A 13,421-nucleotide genomic window follows, 5' to 3' on the forward strand; every position below is an offset into this window, starting at 1 on the left:
ACGCGTGCCACAACTACTGAAGCCCGTGCGCCTAGAGCCCGTGCTCCGCAACAAGAGAAGCCACTGCAATGAGAAGCTCGGGCACCGCAACGAAGACTAGGCCCCGCTCGCCACAACTAGAGAAAGCCCGCGCGCAGCAACGAAGGCCCAACAAACACAGCCAAAAATAAATAAATTAATTAATTAAAAAAAAAACCCATACCCATTAGCAGTGACCATCCACCCTTCCCTCCCACAGCAACCACTCCTCCACTTTCTGCTTTATGGGTTTGCCGAATCCGGACATTTCATACAAATGGAATCACAGCACGTGGTCCATTGTGACTAGTTTCTTTCATTCAGCAAAACGTTTCCAAGGTTCATCCATGTTGTAGCATGTGTCAGTACTTCATTCCACAAGTTGTTTTCAATATTTTCAAACATATTTATTTGTCCATGATAAAGCCAGGTGGCCACTGTTTAAATAATGTGATTTTCTCATTTTTCTAACATTATGAACATTTTCAAACATACAGAAGAATTGAAAGAATCACACGGTGAACGCCCACGCACCCACCACCTGAATGCTACGATTACCACTTTGATGTATTTACTTTATCAAAATTCATCTACCCACCCAACAACCCATCTTATTTTGCTTAAGCAGAGGTTCTCGAAGTGTGATTTGGAGACCCCTGAGGGCCCCTGAGACCCCTTCTGGGTCCAGGATATCAAAACTATTTTCAAAATAATACTAAGAGGTTATTTTCCTTTTTCACTCTCATTCTCTCAAGAATGGTGAGGTTTTCCAGACACTCGATATTGCAGCAGACGAATGCAAAAGCAGATATGAGGATCCAGCTGTCTTCGAACTAAGCATTAACTAAGAGACTTGCAAATGGGTAAAACAATATCATTCTTCTCGTTATTTTTTTTGAAAATAGTTGTTCTATATAAAGATATGTTATTTTTGTTAACATGGTAAATAGGGTTTATTATTTTTTAAAGTACTTTAACAAATATTTTTACTTTTTCTCAGTTTTCATTTCTAATATAGTAAACATCGATATAATCCACAAACAAAAGCTCTTTGGGGTTCTCAATATTTAAGAGCCACTGTTTTAAAGCATTTCAAAGATAAGATGCTGACATCAACACACTTCACCCCTGAGTTCAACATCTGTCAATGGTTCTTTTTGTTTTGGGTGAGATTTACACATAATAAAATGCACAAATCTTGAGTGTGCCATTCAGAGAGTTCTGACAAATGTATACACAACCCCTTCGTGATATAAAACATGACCATCATTCTAAAAGGTTCTCTCCTGCTTCTCACCAGCCAGTCCCCTCTTCAACCTCCCTCACAGGCAGGGACTGGTCTGACTTTTTTTCACCGTAGATTAGCTTCGCCTATTCTAGAACTTCATATAAATGGCATCAGTATATGATCTTTTAGGTAAGATTGTGTCACTTGACGTAATGTTTCTGAGATTCATCTGTGTTGCTGCACATACCAGTAGTTTGTTCCTTTTTATTGCTGAATACAATTTGTTTCTAAGGCTATATCTCTCAAAAACATAAGGTCCATGGAAGAAAAATAAGATTGGTAACCATGATTCTAGTCTAACCCCTCCCTTTCCCTCTCACTTTTTTTCTTTCTTTACGGTTAAAGACACCCAGACTTATGAAGCTAAGGGATATGGTGCCAACCAGTGGCACCACTATCCAGTGGTGTTGAATCCATCATCTTTCCACCATATTCACTGCCATTTACTATTCTCACCTTGTAAGGAAGTTCCTGGCTGAATCTGCAAGAGACCTTTACTATAGGAAACGGAAAGTCAACATCCAAATAATGAAGCTACTAGGCTTCCCTCAAAAACTTGCCTGTCAGTGAATGGATAAACAAAACGTAGTATATTGACACAATGGAATACTGTCCAGGAATAAAAAGGAACAAAATATGGGTATGTGTTGTAAACATGGATGAACCTCGCACACATTACACCAAGTGAAAAAAGCCAGACACAAAAGACCACATACGGTATGATTCCATTTATATGACATGTCCAGAAAAGGCACAGACAAGCAGATTACAGACATAGAAAGCAGATTAATGGTTGTCTGGGGCTGAAGTGGGAACCGGGATTAAACGTAAAAGGGCAGGAGGGATCTTAGTGGGGTGACGGAATGTTCGAAAACTGGATTGTGATAATGACCGCACAACAAAAAAAGAAATCAATGAACTGCACACTTACAATGACTGCGTCTTACGGTACATGAATATATCTTGATAAAGCTGTTGACAACAACAACAAAAAACACTGGTCTGTACAAGTGGAAGAAAGAGTCTTGCTCCAAAGCAGAGAATGATCCGTTTAATAATTTAAAGAACAGGGCTTCCCTGGTGGCCCAGTGGTTGAGAGTCCGCCTGCCGATGCAGGGGACATGGTTTCGTGCCCCGGTCTGGGAGGATCCCGCATACCGCGGAGTGGCTGGGCCCGTGAGCCATGGCCGCTGAGCCTGCGCGTCCGGAGCCTGTGCTCCGCAGCGGGAGAGGCCACGGCAGTGAGAGGCCCGCATGCCGGGGGAAAAAAAAAGCAAAACAAAAAAAACCCAGGAAGCTAATATAATCATATACTGTTTTAAGAATTTGCTGAAAGTGTTTCATTTTATAAATTTATTTATTTATTTATTTATTTATTTTTTGCGCTACGCAGGCCCCTCACTGTTGTGGCCTCTCCCGTTGCGGAGCACAGGCTCCGGACGCGCAGGCTCAGCGGCCATGGCTCACGGGCCCAGCCGCTCCGCGGCATGTGGGATCTTCCCGGACCGGGGCACGAACCCGCGTCCCCTGCATCGGCAGGCGGACTCTCAACCACCGCGCCACCAGGGAAGCCCTTATTTATTTATTTTTGGCTGCGTTGGGACTTTGTTGCGCGCGGGCTTTCCTCTAGTCGCGGCGAGCGGGGGCTACTCTTCGTTGTGGTGCGTGGGCTTCTCATTGTGGTGGCTTCTCTTGTTGCGGAGCACGGGCTTGGCACGTGGGCTCAGTAGTTGTGGCACTCGTGCTTAGCGGCTCCGCGGCATGTGGGATCTTCACGGACCAGGGCTCGAACCCATGTCCCCTGCATTGGTAGGTGGATTCCTAACCACTGAGCTACCAGGGAAGCCCTTGGTTGTTTTTTAAAAAGCCAGAACATTGGGTAAATACCTAGAAACGAGGTTAATCCTCCCACTTTCTCCATAAGAAGCTGTTTTTTGTTTTGCTGACTCTTTGCTCCATGGTGACAGAGCACGAGAGGCTGCCCTCTTCCCCATGCCCACGAGCCACAGAGGGAAGAGGTGGTAACGAGCTTTCAAAATGGGCCCTCCTATGCACAGAATATTCCTCAACGGTGTAACTGTGCTCACAAAAGCCCCCCGGGGTCCCCTCTGCACTGCTGTTCCTACCCGCAGCCTGCTTCTCCCTGCTGTCCCTTTATGAGCTCTTTACTCCCGGGCCTCAGTCTTCACTGTTCCTCAATCGGATTCTTCATGTTCACTTCTGAGACTCAAAAGCTATCGACAAGGAATTCCGTTTCTGGAATTATTTTTCCAGATCTTGTACGTCCTTCTGGAGCTACCAAATAACCTCTTCTACACTGCCTCCTTCTAGAAGGTTTGTCTGATGGTGCAGTTTGACCCCAAACACATCAGGAATGCTAGATTTGGAGACGTTTCCTTGTAGGGCATTCAAGACCGGGCGGTACTCCTCTACCACCACCAGACCCAAGTGAGTAAAAAAATATCATTCGGGATATGATGGTATATATTTCACAGGAAACAGCAACAACAACAAAAAACTGCCATCCCATATACAAGCTCAAAACGCCAAAACCTCCCATGGCCAACCGGCCCCTCATGAGGCACAACAGGGGTTAGGGAGGCAAGACAGAGCAGCTGGGAAGGAAGAAAGAAGCCCGGCGCCTGGACTGGTCTAGACTGGTCGGGGCTAAGTGGAGAACTGCTCTGGCGACAGTGAGGACCTCCCTGGACACCACGGTGTCCCCCGACGCTGACAGCCCCTCGCAGCCCCTTCCCGGGGAGCTGCTCCGCCCACGGCCCGCGTGGCCGAGTTTAGTGCACAGCGCAACACAGCAGGGTCCTCAGCACCACGGACGCCAGCCACGCGGCTGACGGGGCTCCCTCGGCTCCCTCATTTCAGTCATGGCCCCCACAGCTCAGGCCAAAACCCTCAGGGTCCCTGCTGATTCTTTTCTTACATCCCCTAGGTCCGATCCACCGGCAAGCCCAAACCCACCCTGAATCCACGCACTTCTCACCACCTCCACTGCCCCCACTCTGGGACCCACGTGCGCTCCCCTTGCCCTCCATCCCCTAGTCCCCACCGAGCAGCCTCAACAAGCCAACTCCCCGGAGCAATGAGCAAATAGCCTACCCTCTTACCACCCACCAAGGCCCCTTCCCTCCTCTTCTCCTACCACTCACCCTGCCCTCAATGTTCCAGCCACGCTGGCCTTCTTCCTAGGCCCGGAATGTGCCAAATTCATTTCACCTTGGGCCTCTGCCTCGGGCTCTTCCACCGCCTGGAATGACTACCCACGTCTGGTTCCCACTCGCCACTCAGGTTTCAGTTCAACCTGAAATGTCACCTCGTCAGAACACTTCTCTGACCCGCGGAGATACGGTGTCCCCCACCCTGCCCACCCCCATCACTTTCCATCTCCCAGCATGTTTTATGTTCTTTATTGCAGTAACGATATAAACCTGATTTGCACACTGAATTCCCCCAACTGACAACAAACTCCATGATTTTACAAGAGCTGTAAGTCAGGTCATTGTGCTGTACACCTTAAATGTGTACAGGGCTGTATGTCACCTATATCTCAATAAAACTGAAAGAAAAAAAAGAATATAAATGCCGTGAAGGCAGATGACTAATCGGTCCTGTGTACTGCTGTACCCTGAAGGGCTAGAACAGTGCCTGCCACACAGTAGAGCCCTGATTAATACTTCTGGAAGGAAAGGGCATCCTGTCCAAAGGCCATGGCTCGACTCATGCTCTGGGGTCCCTGAGGTTCTGCTCAGAGAGGGAGGGAACTGCTGGTCTCCTTCTGAAGTACCTGAATTGGAGACGATGGACTAATTTAATTAGACAATTGGCAAAGAGCACTGACAGTAATGGGAAGCTTTAAGCAGGCCTGTGTGCGAAACACAGGCCATGGGCGAGCTCCAGTCAGGCAGACGCAGAAGCTCCCATAAGCAAGAGCTTTGAAGCAAAGAGCAGGGCAGCAGGTGAGAGCGCCAGCTGGACGCAGAAGATCCCAAAGAAAAGCAGAGCCTGAGAGAGGAGCTGAGTCACTTGATGGGGGTGAACCTTAAGGAAAGGGCAAGCTCCCCCTGCCGAGGGCCCACAGTGCTCTGGGACCCAACTCCAGTGTCCACTGAAGTCTGGCAGTCCTGGTAACCCTGGAGGTTCATGGGAGTACCAGCACCCTTCCTGACCCCTGCACTAAACCCCCATCACATGCGCTAGCACCAGAGGGTCCCTGATCCATGCGGCCAAAAGAGCTCTGCCTAAAACTCAAGCCCTGTGGCCTGGAATTCTAACCACAGACAGAATTCCAACAAGATAGAAAATACCTAAGATATTTGCTGTCTGAACTGCACATTTTATACCCAAGAAGTAACTCAATTCTGGGGAACAGGAGCTCACACTCTGAATTTTTCATCAGCCATATAAGAATCCTTAAAGATAAGTACTATTAACTTTCTACAATACCCTACTCTAGAAACTGTGCTAGGGAACCATGGTAAGACCACTTTACAGACTTTCTTTTATATCGAGGGCCCTCCTATCACTAGCTCCCCTGAAGTGGTGCCTAATACACTCAGCACAGCTTGACATAACTGCAGGGTGGGCTGCTATGCTCTCCTGTGGGGGAAGAAGCCTTAAGAAAGACTTTCATACTTGTGTTATGTGCTTAAAAACATCACCTCAAGAAACTTTTGAAACCAGTCTGTATTAGTTTCCTATTGCTGTTGTAACAAATGACCACAAAATGAGTGGCTTAGAACACAAACTTACTGTCTTACAGTTCTGGAGGTCAGAAGTCTGAAATGGGTCTCTGGGGCTAAAATCAAGATGTCAGCAGCGCTGGGTCCCTTCTGAGGACTCTAGGGGAGAATCTGTTTCCTTGCCTTTTCAAGCTTCTAAAGGTTGCCCATATTCCTTAGCTCGTGGCCCCTTCCTCCATCTTCCAAGTCAGCAACATCAGGCCAAGTCCTTCTCCCACTGCTCCCTCTCTGGTTCTCTCTTCTGCTTTCCTCGTCTACTTTTAAGGACCCTTGTGATTGATTACACTGGGCCCACCCACGTAATCCAAAATAATCTCCCCATTTTAAAGGCAGCTGATTAGCAACCCTAATTCCTCTTTGCCATGTAACCTAACATATTCACAGGTCCCGGGGATTAGGACGTGGACGTCTTGGGGGGGCCACTCATCTGCCTACAGCCCCAGTCCGTGTGGGTCACAACACAAACACTACCCAGCAAAACAACACCTCGTTGCCCCACTCCACACCAACACCCCTAAAGCACAGTTCCACAGAGGGTGTATTTGTCTTTGCAGAGCTGAAGATAAACAAGGTTCACCAGAGGCAAGTCTCTGACGTTGGCCGCTAGGCCCCTGAGCTTCCCTTTGCAATTCCATATATAGTTCTTGGCCACTCAGTACGTGCCAGACAACTGTTAGGCTCCGTGGGAAAGTCAAAGGTGAAGAGAGCAGGAATCTGGGGAAGTCAGGTCTATGGAAGAATACCACACAGAACCAATAAGGTCGTGGATTTGCAGAGGATTGTGGCATTCACTCCCTTTGAGGAAGACGGCAGGGCCACAGTCTTGAAGGGAGGGCAGGATTTTACCAGTGGGGAATAAGGGCATTTATTTTCCCCATCTTGGTGTCTCCCGCCTTACATTCCTAGAGGAACTGGCACTTTCACCTCCTCTCTTACAGAACTGCAGGCTTCTGTGCGCAGATGAGGGAGGTGACTTTTCAACTCCTTTTCAGCTCCCAGAGACACCGCCTTGGACAAGCTGCCTCACCTCCCAGCAACAGGGCAAATTAACCTCTGTGCTCAGGTTTTCTTTCCTTTTTTTTTTTTTTTTAAGTTTTAAAAATAGGAATTCCATCATCACCTGCCTGAGAGGGTTATTGTGACTTAGGATAATGCAGAGACTCCAGGAGGGCGGTAGTTGCTCAGCTGGTGCGAATTTTCTTCCCTCCTCCCACCCTAGCAGATGAACTCCCTCCACCCTCCCCTCCAGCCCCTTTCCCCGGGCTCTTCCCCATTTGATCACCCTTCTTCGCCCTTCCATCAGGGCGGCAATCAGCCATTCAGCCTCTACAGAAAAAGGAAATTTGGTCCTGGACTACCAACAAGGAGAAGATAGGCAAAAGGAACTCTGGGGCTTCCTGCATGATTTCTGACAGTTAACACGGGGAAGGGGAGATAGGTGTGAAACCCCAATGTCAGGAGAAACTGTCCACACTGATCCCGATTATGCAAACACACACACACGCACACACGTGCGCACATGCCCACGTACACACGCGCGCACGTGCGCGCGCGCACACACACACACACACGCACACGCTGGCTTCGGCACCCTGCCTGGTGCTGCTGTTGGACCTGGTTCATGTTGTTTATCGTAGCCCTTGCTAACTGTTTTACAACTGTCTGTTTATCTGTCCCCCACCCCAGGTTTGGGAGTTCCTGGAGGACAGAGACGGTCTCTTCTCCTCTCTGCAGCCCGCGCTCCCATCTCAGTGCGGCCCTTTAATGGACACCATATTATGATTAAAGACCAAAGAAAGCTCAAGAGAAGAGAAACTGCTTCTCTTCAGCATGGTTGCAGAAGAATAAAACTAATTTAGTCATTTGTGTGAATGGTTCCCATTTACAGCTAGTTATCGCACCTAGGATCAGAAAGTTCCTCTATGGAAAACTTAAAACTTGGAGGACAAGATGCTCTAAACCTTTAATCCTTGGGGATCAGGAAGAGAGGGTTACTATACATACGTATACAGGGTTACATCCTAGAAACTTGTATCCCAAGGCTATCTTAGAGGTCCAAATTAAAAGGTCTCCTCAAATACCCACTGGAGCAGAAATCCACTGTCCAGAAAGCTACTGCTTATCTTTAAATACATAAAAGGACTCTCTCCCCACCCCCCAGGCATTAACACCAAGGCTCCCTAATAGTTACATAAAAAGAGAAGCAATGGGCTTCCCTCGTGGTGCAGTGGTTGGGAGTCCACCTGACATTGCAGGGGACATGGGTTCGAGCCCTGGTCCGGGAGGATCCCACGTGCCGCGGAACAACTGGGCCCGTGCACCACGGCTACTGAGCCTGCTCTCTAGAGCCCGCGGGCCACAACTGCTGAGCCAACACTCTAGAGCCCACGAGCCACAACTACTGAAGCCTGCGCGCCACAACTACTGAAGCCCGTGCGCCACAACTACTGAAGGCCGCGCGCCTAGAGTCCGTGCTCCGCAGCAGGAGAGGCCACCGCAATGAGAGGCCCGCACACCACAATGAAGAGTGGGCCCCGCTGGCCGCAACTAGAGAAAGCCTGTGCGCAGCAACGAAGACCCAACACAGCCAAAAATAACGTAAATTTTAAAAAAAAGAGAGAGAGAAGCGAAACCAAAACCAACCACAAAAAGCTATGTATCTACTAGATGTGTTCAGAATCCACGTGGGTGATTTACATGTGTGACATTCCTCACAGTGTTAAAAGGGCAAGGACCATGAACTATGTTCTAGAGTACATAGCTCCTTTGTGGGGCCTTAGAAAGTATGGACAAACCAAGAATGTATCCGTTTACCATTTGTCAGGCAGGCATTTGAAAGCCACACTAAAGACCCCAGTCAGATACGTTATTTCCCTCAGTTTACAGATGAGAAACTTGGGCTCCTAATAAATGTCAGCTGAGTGAGGAGGCAGACTGGATTCGGCCCATTAAACCTCTTCTCGTCTCTTATTTGTCAGGCACTAGACACATTCACAGACATTATCTCAGTTGATCCTCACTTCCACCCTGCAGGGGAGCTTTATCCTCCCCATTTTACAGTGGCAGACAGGAAGCCTTAGAGAAGGTAAGCCATGAACTTCTAAGCTCTGCCTTGGGGGGAGGCGACTTCTTCCCCTCCCAAACATCCCAGTAATTGAACACACACTGTGGGACCAAAGCAAGATGTTTCACTACAGGGCTTCTTAGCATCACAGTGTGGGAAGGACGTGGATGCCAGATACATGAAGCTGGAATCCATCCGCACCGTCACTTGCCCAGGTGGACCACGGGGCACGTTCACACCTAGTCCCAACTCCTCGAAGACCCTATTCCCCCACCCGAAGTCAGTCTTGCCAAAGACCCTTCAGGAGTTCAAGACTTTGCACGTTCAGGAACAGATCATATTCAGAGTCCCTAGGCCACTTCACACGACTGGGGAAAAAACCACCACAACTTCCCCTGCACTTAGTTCCTCCCCCAAAGAGCGGTTGAGCCTCATCTGGAAACAGCTGGGAGTCAGCAGTTAACAGGAAACCAAACCAAAAAAAAAGCACAGAGTGTACCAGGGAGAGTTAGGCGGCTAGAACGAAGAGGCCAGGGGACAGACAGGAAGTTGAAGTTAGAAAGAGCCTAGGCCACAAACAGTCAGACAGAAGAGGAGGCCCAGCTGGCCTTCCTCTCAGCCCCAGGAGCAGAAAACCTGGAAAACAGTGGTGAAGGCTCACACCGCACTGAAAGGGAAGTTAGGCCACCTCTGGGGTTGACTCTTCTTTCCTCCCTGCCCCCCATATCTCAACCCCCCTCCTCTGAAAGCCAGCTAGTGGTCGTGCAGGACAGCTGAGGTCAGAAACTCACTTCTGTTCTCATGCTGCTTTCTGGGCCAGAGGCTACGGCCCAGACAACTGGTTCTGAGTCACTCCTCCTGTCAATCTGTACCCGGGTTCCACACTGCCAACTAAACTCTGGGGCCATCCAAACGAGCCCCACGCGGAGACACAAAGAGCATCTTCATGAGAAATAACTAGGTGGACACATACCAGGGACCTGCAGTGGCAGGACTCTGCATGGGGAATGACAGCAAAGCAGGAGAGCCAAAAGGGGCTGGAGGCCTTGAAGAACAAGGTAAGCCTCAAACCGAACTAAGGGTGCATTTTGCAACCAAGGAAGTTAAATGAGCAATGGACAGGTGCCAAAATATTTCTGAAAGAAGTGAAAGAAAAAATACCATTACTAAAATTCTTTGGTGTTATTTAATAATAAGCCTTTAGGTTATCCAAACGGAGGGCAAAGCGGGGAGACTGGTTTATTTTTCCTTTAGCAGAGCTTAGGTGAGTGCTTTCGAGCCCATGCCTCCTGCTACGCAATCAACCATTCTCTCTTTGTACGCGGAGAAGTTTATATTAAAATAAAGAGGAGGATTAAGTTCGCTTAATAAAGCACATTCCTGTCTTTCACCTCCGATTTTGTTTGAAAGGGCTCTCTCACACTGTAGCATATGCTACAATCTAGTTGCGTTTGATTCCCATGAAGTGCTCAAAATTTGAGACTGGGTAAGCAGGGCTAAACGAGGGCAGTGGGCTGCAATCTCAATGCCGTTTGGTTGAAAAAAGAAAAAAGAAAAAACAGAACATCTTCACAGGCTCAGTGTCAGCTCAAACTGGCAAGACGAGAGAATCAGAGCACAGCCTAACCAATGTGCCACGCAAGGGGGGTTGGAGGAGAGCTCTGGGTAATGTAATGCAGCCATGTGGCAAACAAACCATCAGGGAAGCCTTCAAGAGAGGAAATGGGGGCGGGAAGAGTGGGGTGCGTTTCAGGAACATAACAAAGGAACAAGTTGACTAATCATTTATTCCAGAGGGGAAAATGCCACCCAGAGCCATGTATATCTAGTGTTTCAACTTCAGGTGAATGTGTACCTTGGATATATTTGGGGCTCCCTTCCCCTAAAAAAAACGGGGGGGGGTGAGGGTAACAGTCCTACTCTTCTTCACACTGTTTCTGGAGTCTCCAAGATAACTTTCCCTGCGCTGCCTGCAGACTAAACCTGAGACAACCCCAGCCACTCCAGTTACTACTGCAGTAACCTCCACTCTGCGGAGATCCTATCATGAGCTTTGGGCAGGGCTGGGCTGCTCTGTACTGCAGCTAGTCCACAGAAGTTCTGTTGCTGAGGCAGAAATTATCTGAAGCAAATACCTAACAAACACGCCGAGAAAGGGAGAGTGGAAGGACACGTTAACCCATGAGGACCACGCATTTCTGTGACTTAGAAAAAAGGGATCTCCGCCTAGAGCCGGAGCCACAGGTCAGGATGGTGCCTGGGATGCCTGCCCTAAACACTGACATCTCCATATAACGTTGGAGCCAAAGAACCCTCCAACTTGCCAGGAGGACAGCCTGCACCTCCAAGAGCTGTGGCTCCAAGTCTCCCTAGGAGGCAGCCAGGGCCCCTCCGAAGTTGGGGGAGGGCTTCCCAATAAAGGGGATGTGAGAGGACCCAGCCTCCCTCTGCTGGGGCAATAAGAAAAGTAGCTCACACTTCTGGAGCAACTAATTATGTGCCAGGCGCTGGAATAAGCACTTTACCTATCGCGTTCCATCCCCACAGCAGCCCACGGAGGCAGACACTACCGTCAACCTCTCTTTATAAAGGAGGAAACAGGCTCAGAAATTTGACTCAACCATTAAATACTGGAACCACCGACTTTAAGCCACCCTGGACAGGTGGTCCTAACCACTACTGGCAATTGCTGGAAACACACAAAGCTTTTGGGGGAAGGGTGGATAAAGTCGCGTAACACAAGGTACAGCCTGTATTTACACCTTTTTCTTACCCGAAATCGGTGGCCTCGGAATTGGAGGTGAGGGCCTGCATGGGGAACGTGAAGCCGGAAGAACCCAAGCCCTGCTGACAGGGAAGAGGCCAGGACCCCTGCCCCTCTCGCTTCCACTAGGGACCCGAGACCCATAAACCCTCCCGAAGACGGAAGACCCAAAGGGAATGCCTGAAGCCAAGAGGTCCCCAGGCGGCCCAGCCCTCCACGCTTGTTTTGTCAAAGGGAGCCCCGCTCGAGAGGTGGGGCCGGCCGGGTCCTACCTGTAGGCCAGGGTCATGCACTCGAAGAGCTTGGTGAGCGAGGCGTCGATGGACAGGTGGCAGGAGCTGGTCTTGCCGAAGCTGTAGGTCTGGCACGTCTGCTTGTTGACCGTGTCGAAATCGTAGCCCTTCTTGGGCGGGTGCTCGCGGTGCGGCGACGACACCATGAAGTGGCCGCTGTGGATGATCTGCTGGCGGCGCGGAGGCTCTTCGCTGCCCGACCCGGCCTTGGGCGGCAGTGGCGCGGCGCTCGCGTGGCCCCGGGCCGGGGTGGCCGCGCCGGAGGCGGGCGGCGGAGACGGCTCATCCGTGTCCGAGTCGTCGTCGTCCTCGGGCACCTGGGGCTTGAGCAGCACCGCGCGGCCCCGGCTGCGGGGCCGGCGCTGGGAGCACATGAAGACGTCGGCGGCCATGGGGGGGCCCGGCCGGGGGCATCCCCCGGAGCCCGGGGCGACACGGGCGAGCAAAGGTGACGGGGCGCCGGCCCGGCCCGGCCCGCGCGCCGACTGTCCGCGAGCGCGCGGCGGGGCGTGAGGGGGAGGGCACGGGCCGTCAGGGCCGCCTCGGCGCCGGCCCCGGCGTGACGTCACCGGCGCGTCTCGGCCAATCGGGTGCCCGCTTCGGCCTCTTAAAGGCGCAGGGGAACCTTTCCGTGTCTGGGCGGACAAAAACGGGGGGCAGGGGTAGGCGGAGGCCACGCCTCCCGGCCCCGCCCCTCGCCACCCCCGTCCCTCCGGGGTTCTGCGGGACTTGGTAACCGGGCGGTGCCACTCTCCAGTGTCTTGGCCTAGGAGAGGCGTTGGCCGAGCGGGCCGTGCCTATCCCGCCCCACGCTCCGCGGAATCGTTCTGCGGCCTCGCCGGCGCTCCACGTGGTGGGTGGGGGTGGCGCTCCTTCCGTCTCCCAGGCCCTGCAGGGCCCGGAACTGTGGCTCTTCACAGATGTTGCTGGGCGCTGTGGGTTTTGTCCCCATTTTATTGATAAAAGTGAGTCGCTGAATACCAAAGGGGTTTTTCTAACGCGAAATCAAGCTTAACTGGACTTCCCTGGTGGCTCAGTGGTTAAGAACCCGCCTGCCAATGCAGGGGACACGGGTTTGAGCCCTGGTCTGGGAAGATCCCGTATGACGCGGAGCAGCCAAGCCTGCGAGCCACAACTACTGAGCCCACGTGCCACAACTACTGAAGCCTGGGCACCTAGAGCCTGTGCTCTGCAGCAAGAAAAGCCCCTGCTCGCCTCAAGTAGAGAAAGCCCACGCTCA

General features: G+C 50.9%; 1 protein-coding gene across 2 annotated transcripts in view; it reads right to left on the bottom strand.

The window, feature by feature from the left end:
• MLXIP (MLX interacting protein) overlaps positions 1–12,654 on the bottom strand; it is a 60,714-nt gene extending 48,060 nt beyond the window's left edge. For both annotated transcript variants that reach the window (XM_082641351.1, XM_082641350.1), the window contains exon 1: positions 12,161–12,654. In XM_082641351.1, the coding sequence (XP_082497477.1) occupies positions 12,161–12,573 (413 nt within the window). In that variant the 5' untranslated portion in view covers positions 12,574–12,654. The remainder of the gene's footprint in view (positions 1–12,160) is intronic.
• Between the last annotated feature and the right edge of the window lie 767 nt (positions 12,655–13,421).

This window comes from Mesoplodon mirus, assembly GCF_964341445.2.
Source record: "Mesoplodon mirus genome assembly, chromosome: 13".
NCBI lineage: Eukaryota > Metazoa > Chordata > Mammalia > Artiodactyla > Ziphiidae > Mesoplodon > Mesoplodon mirus.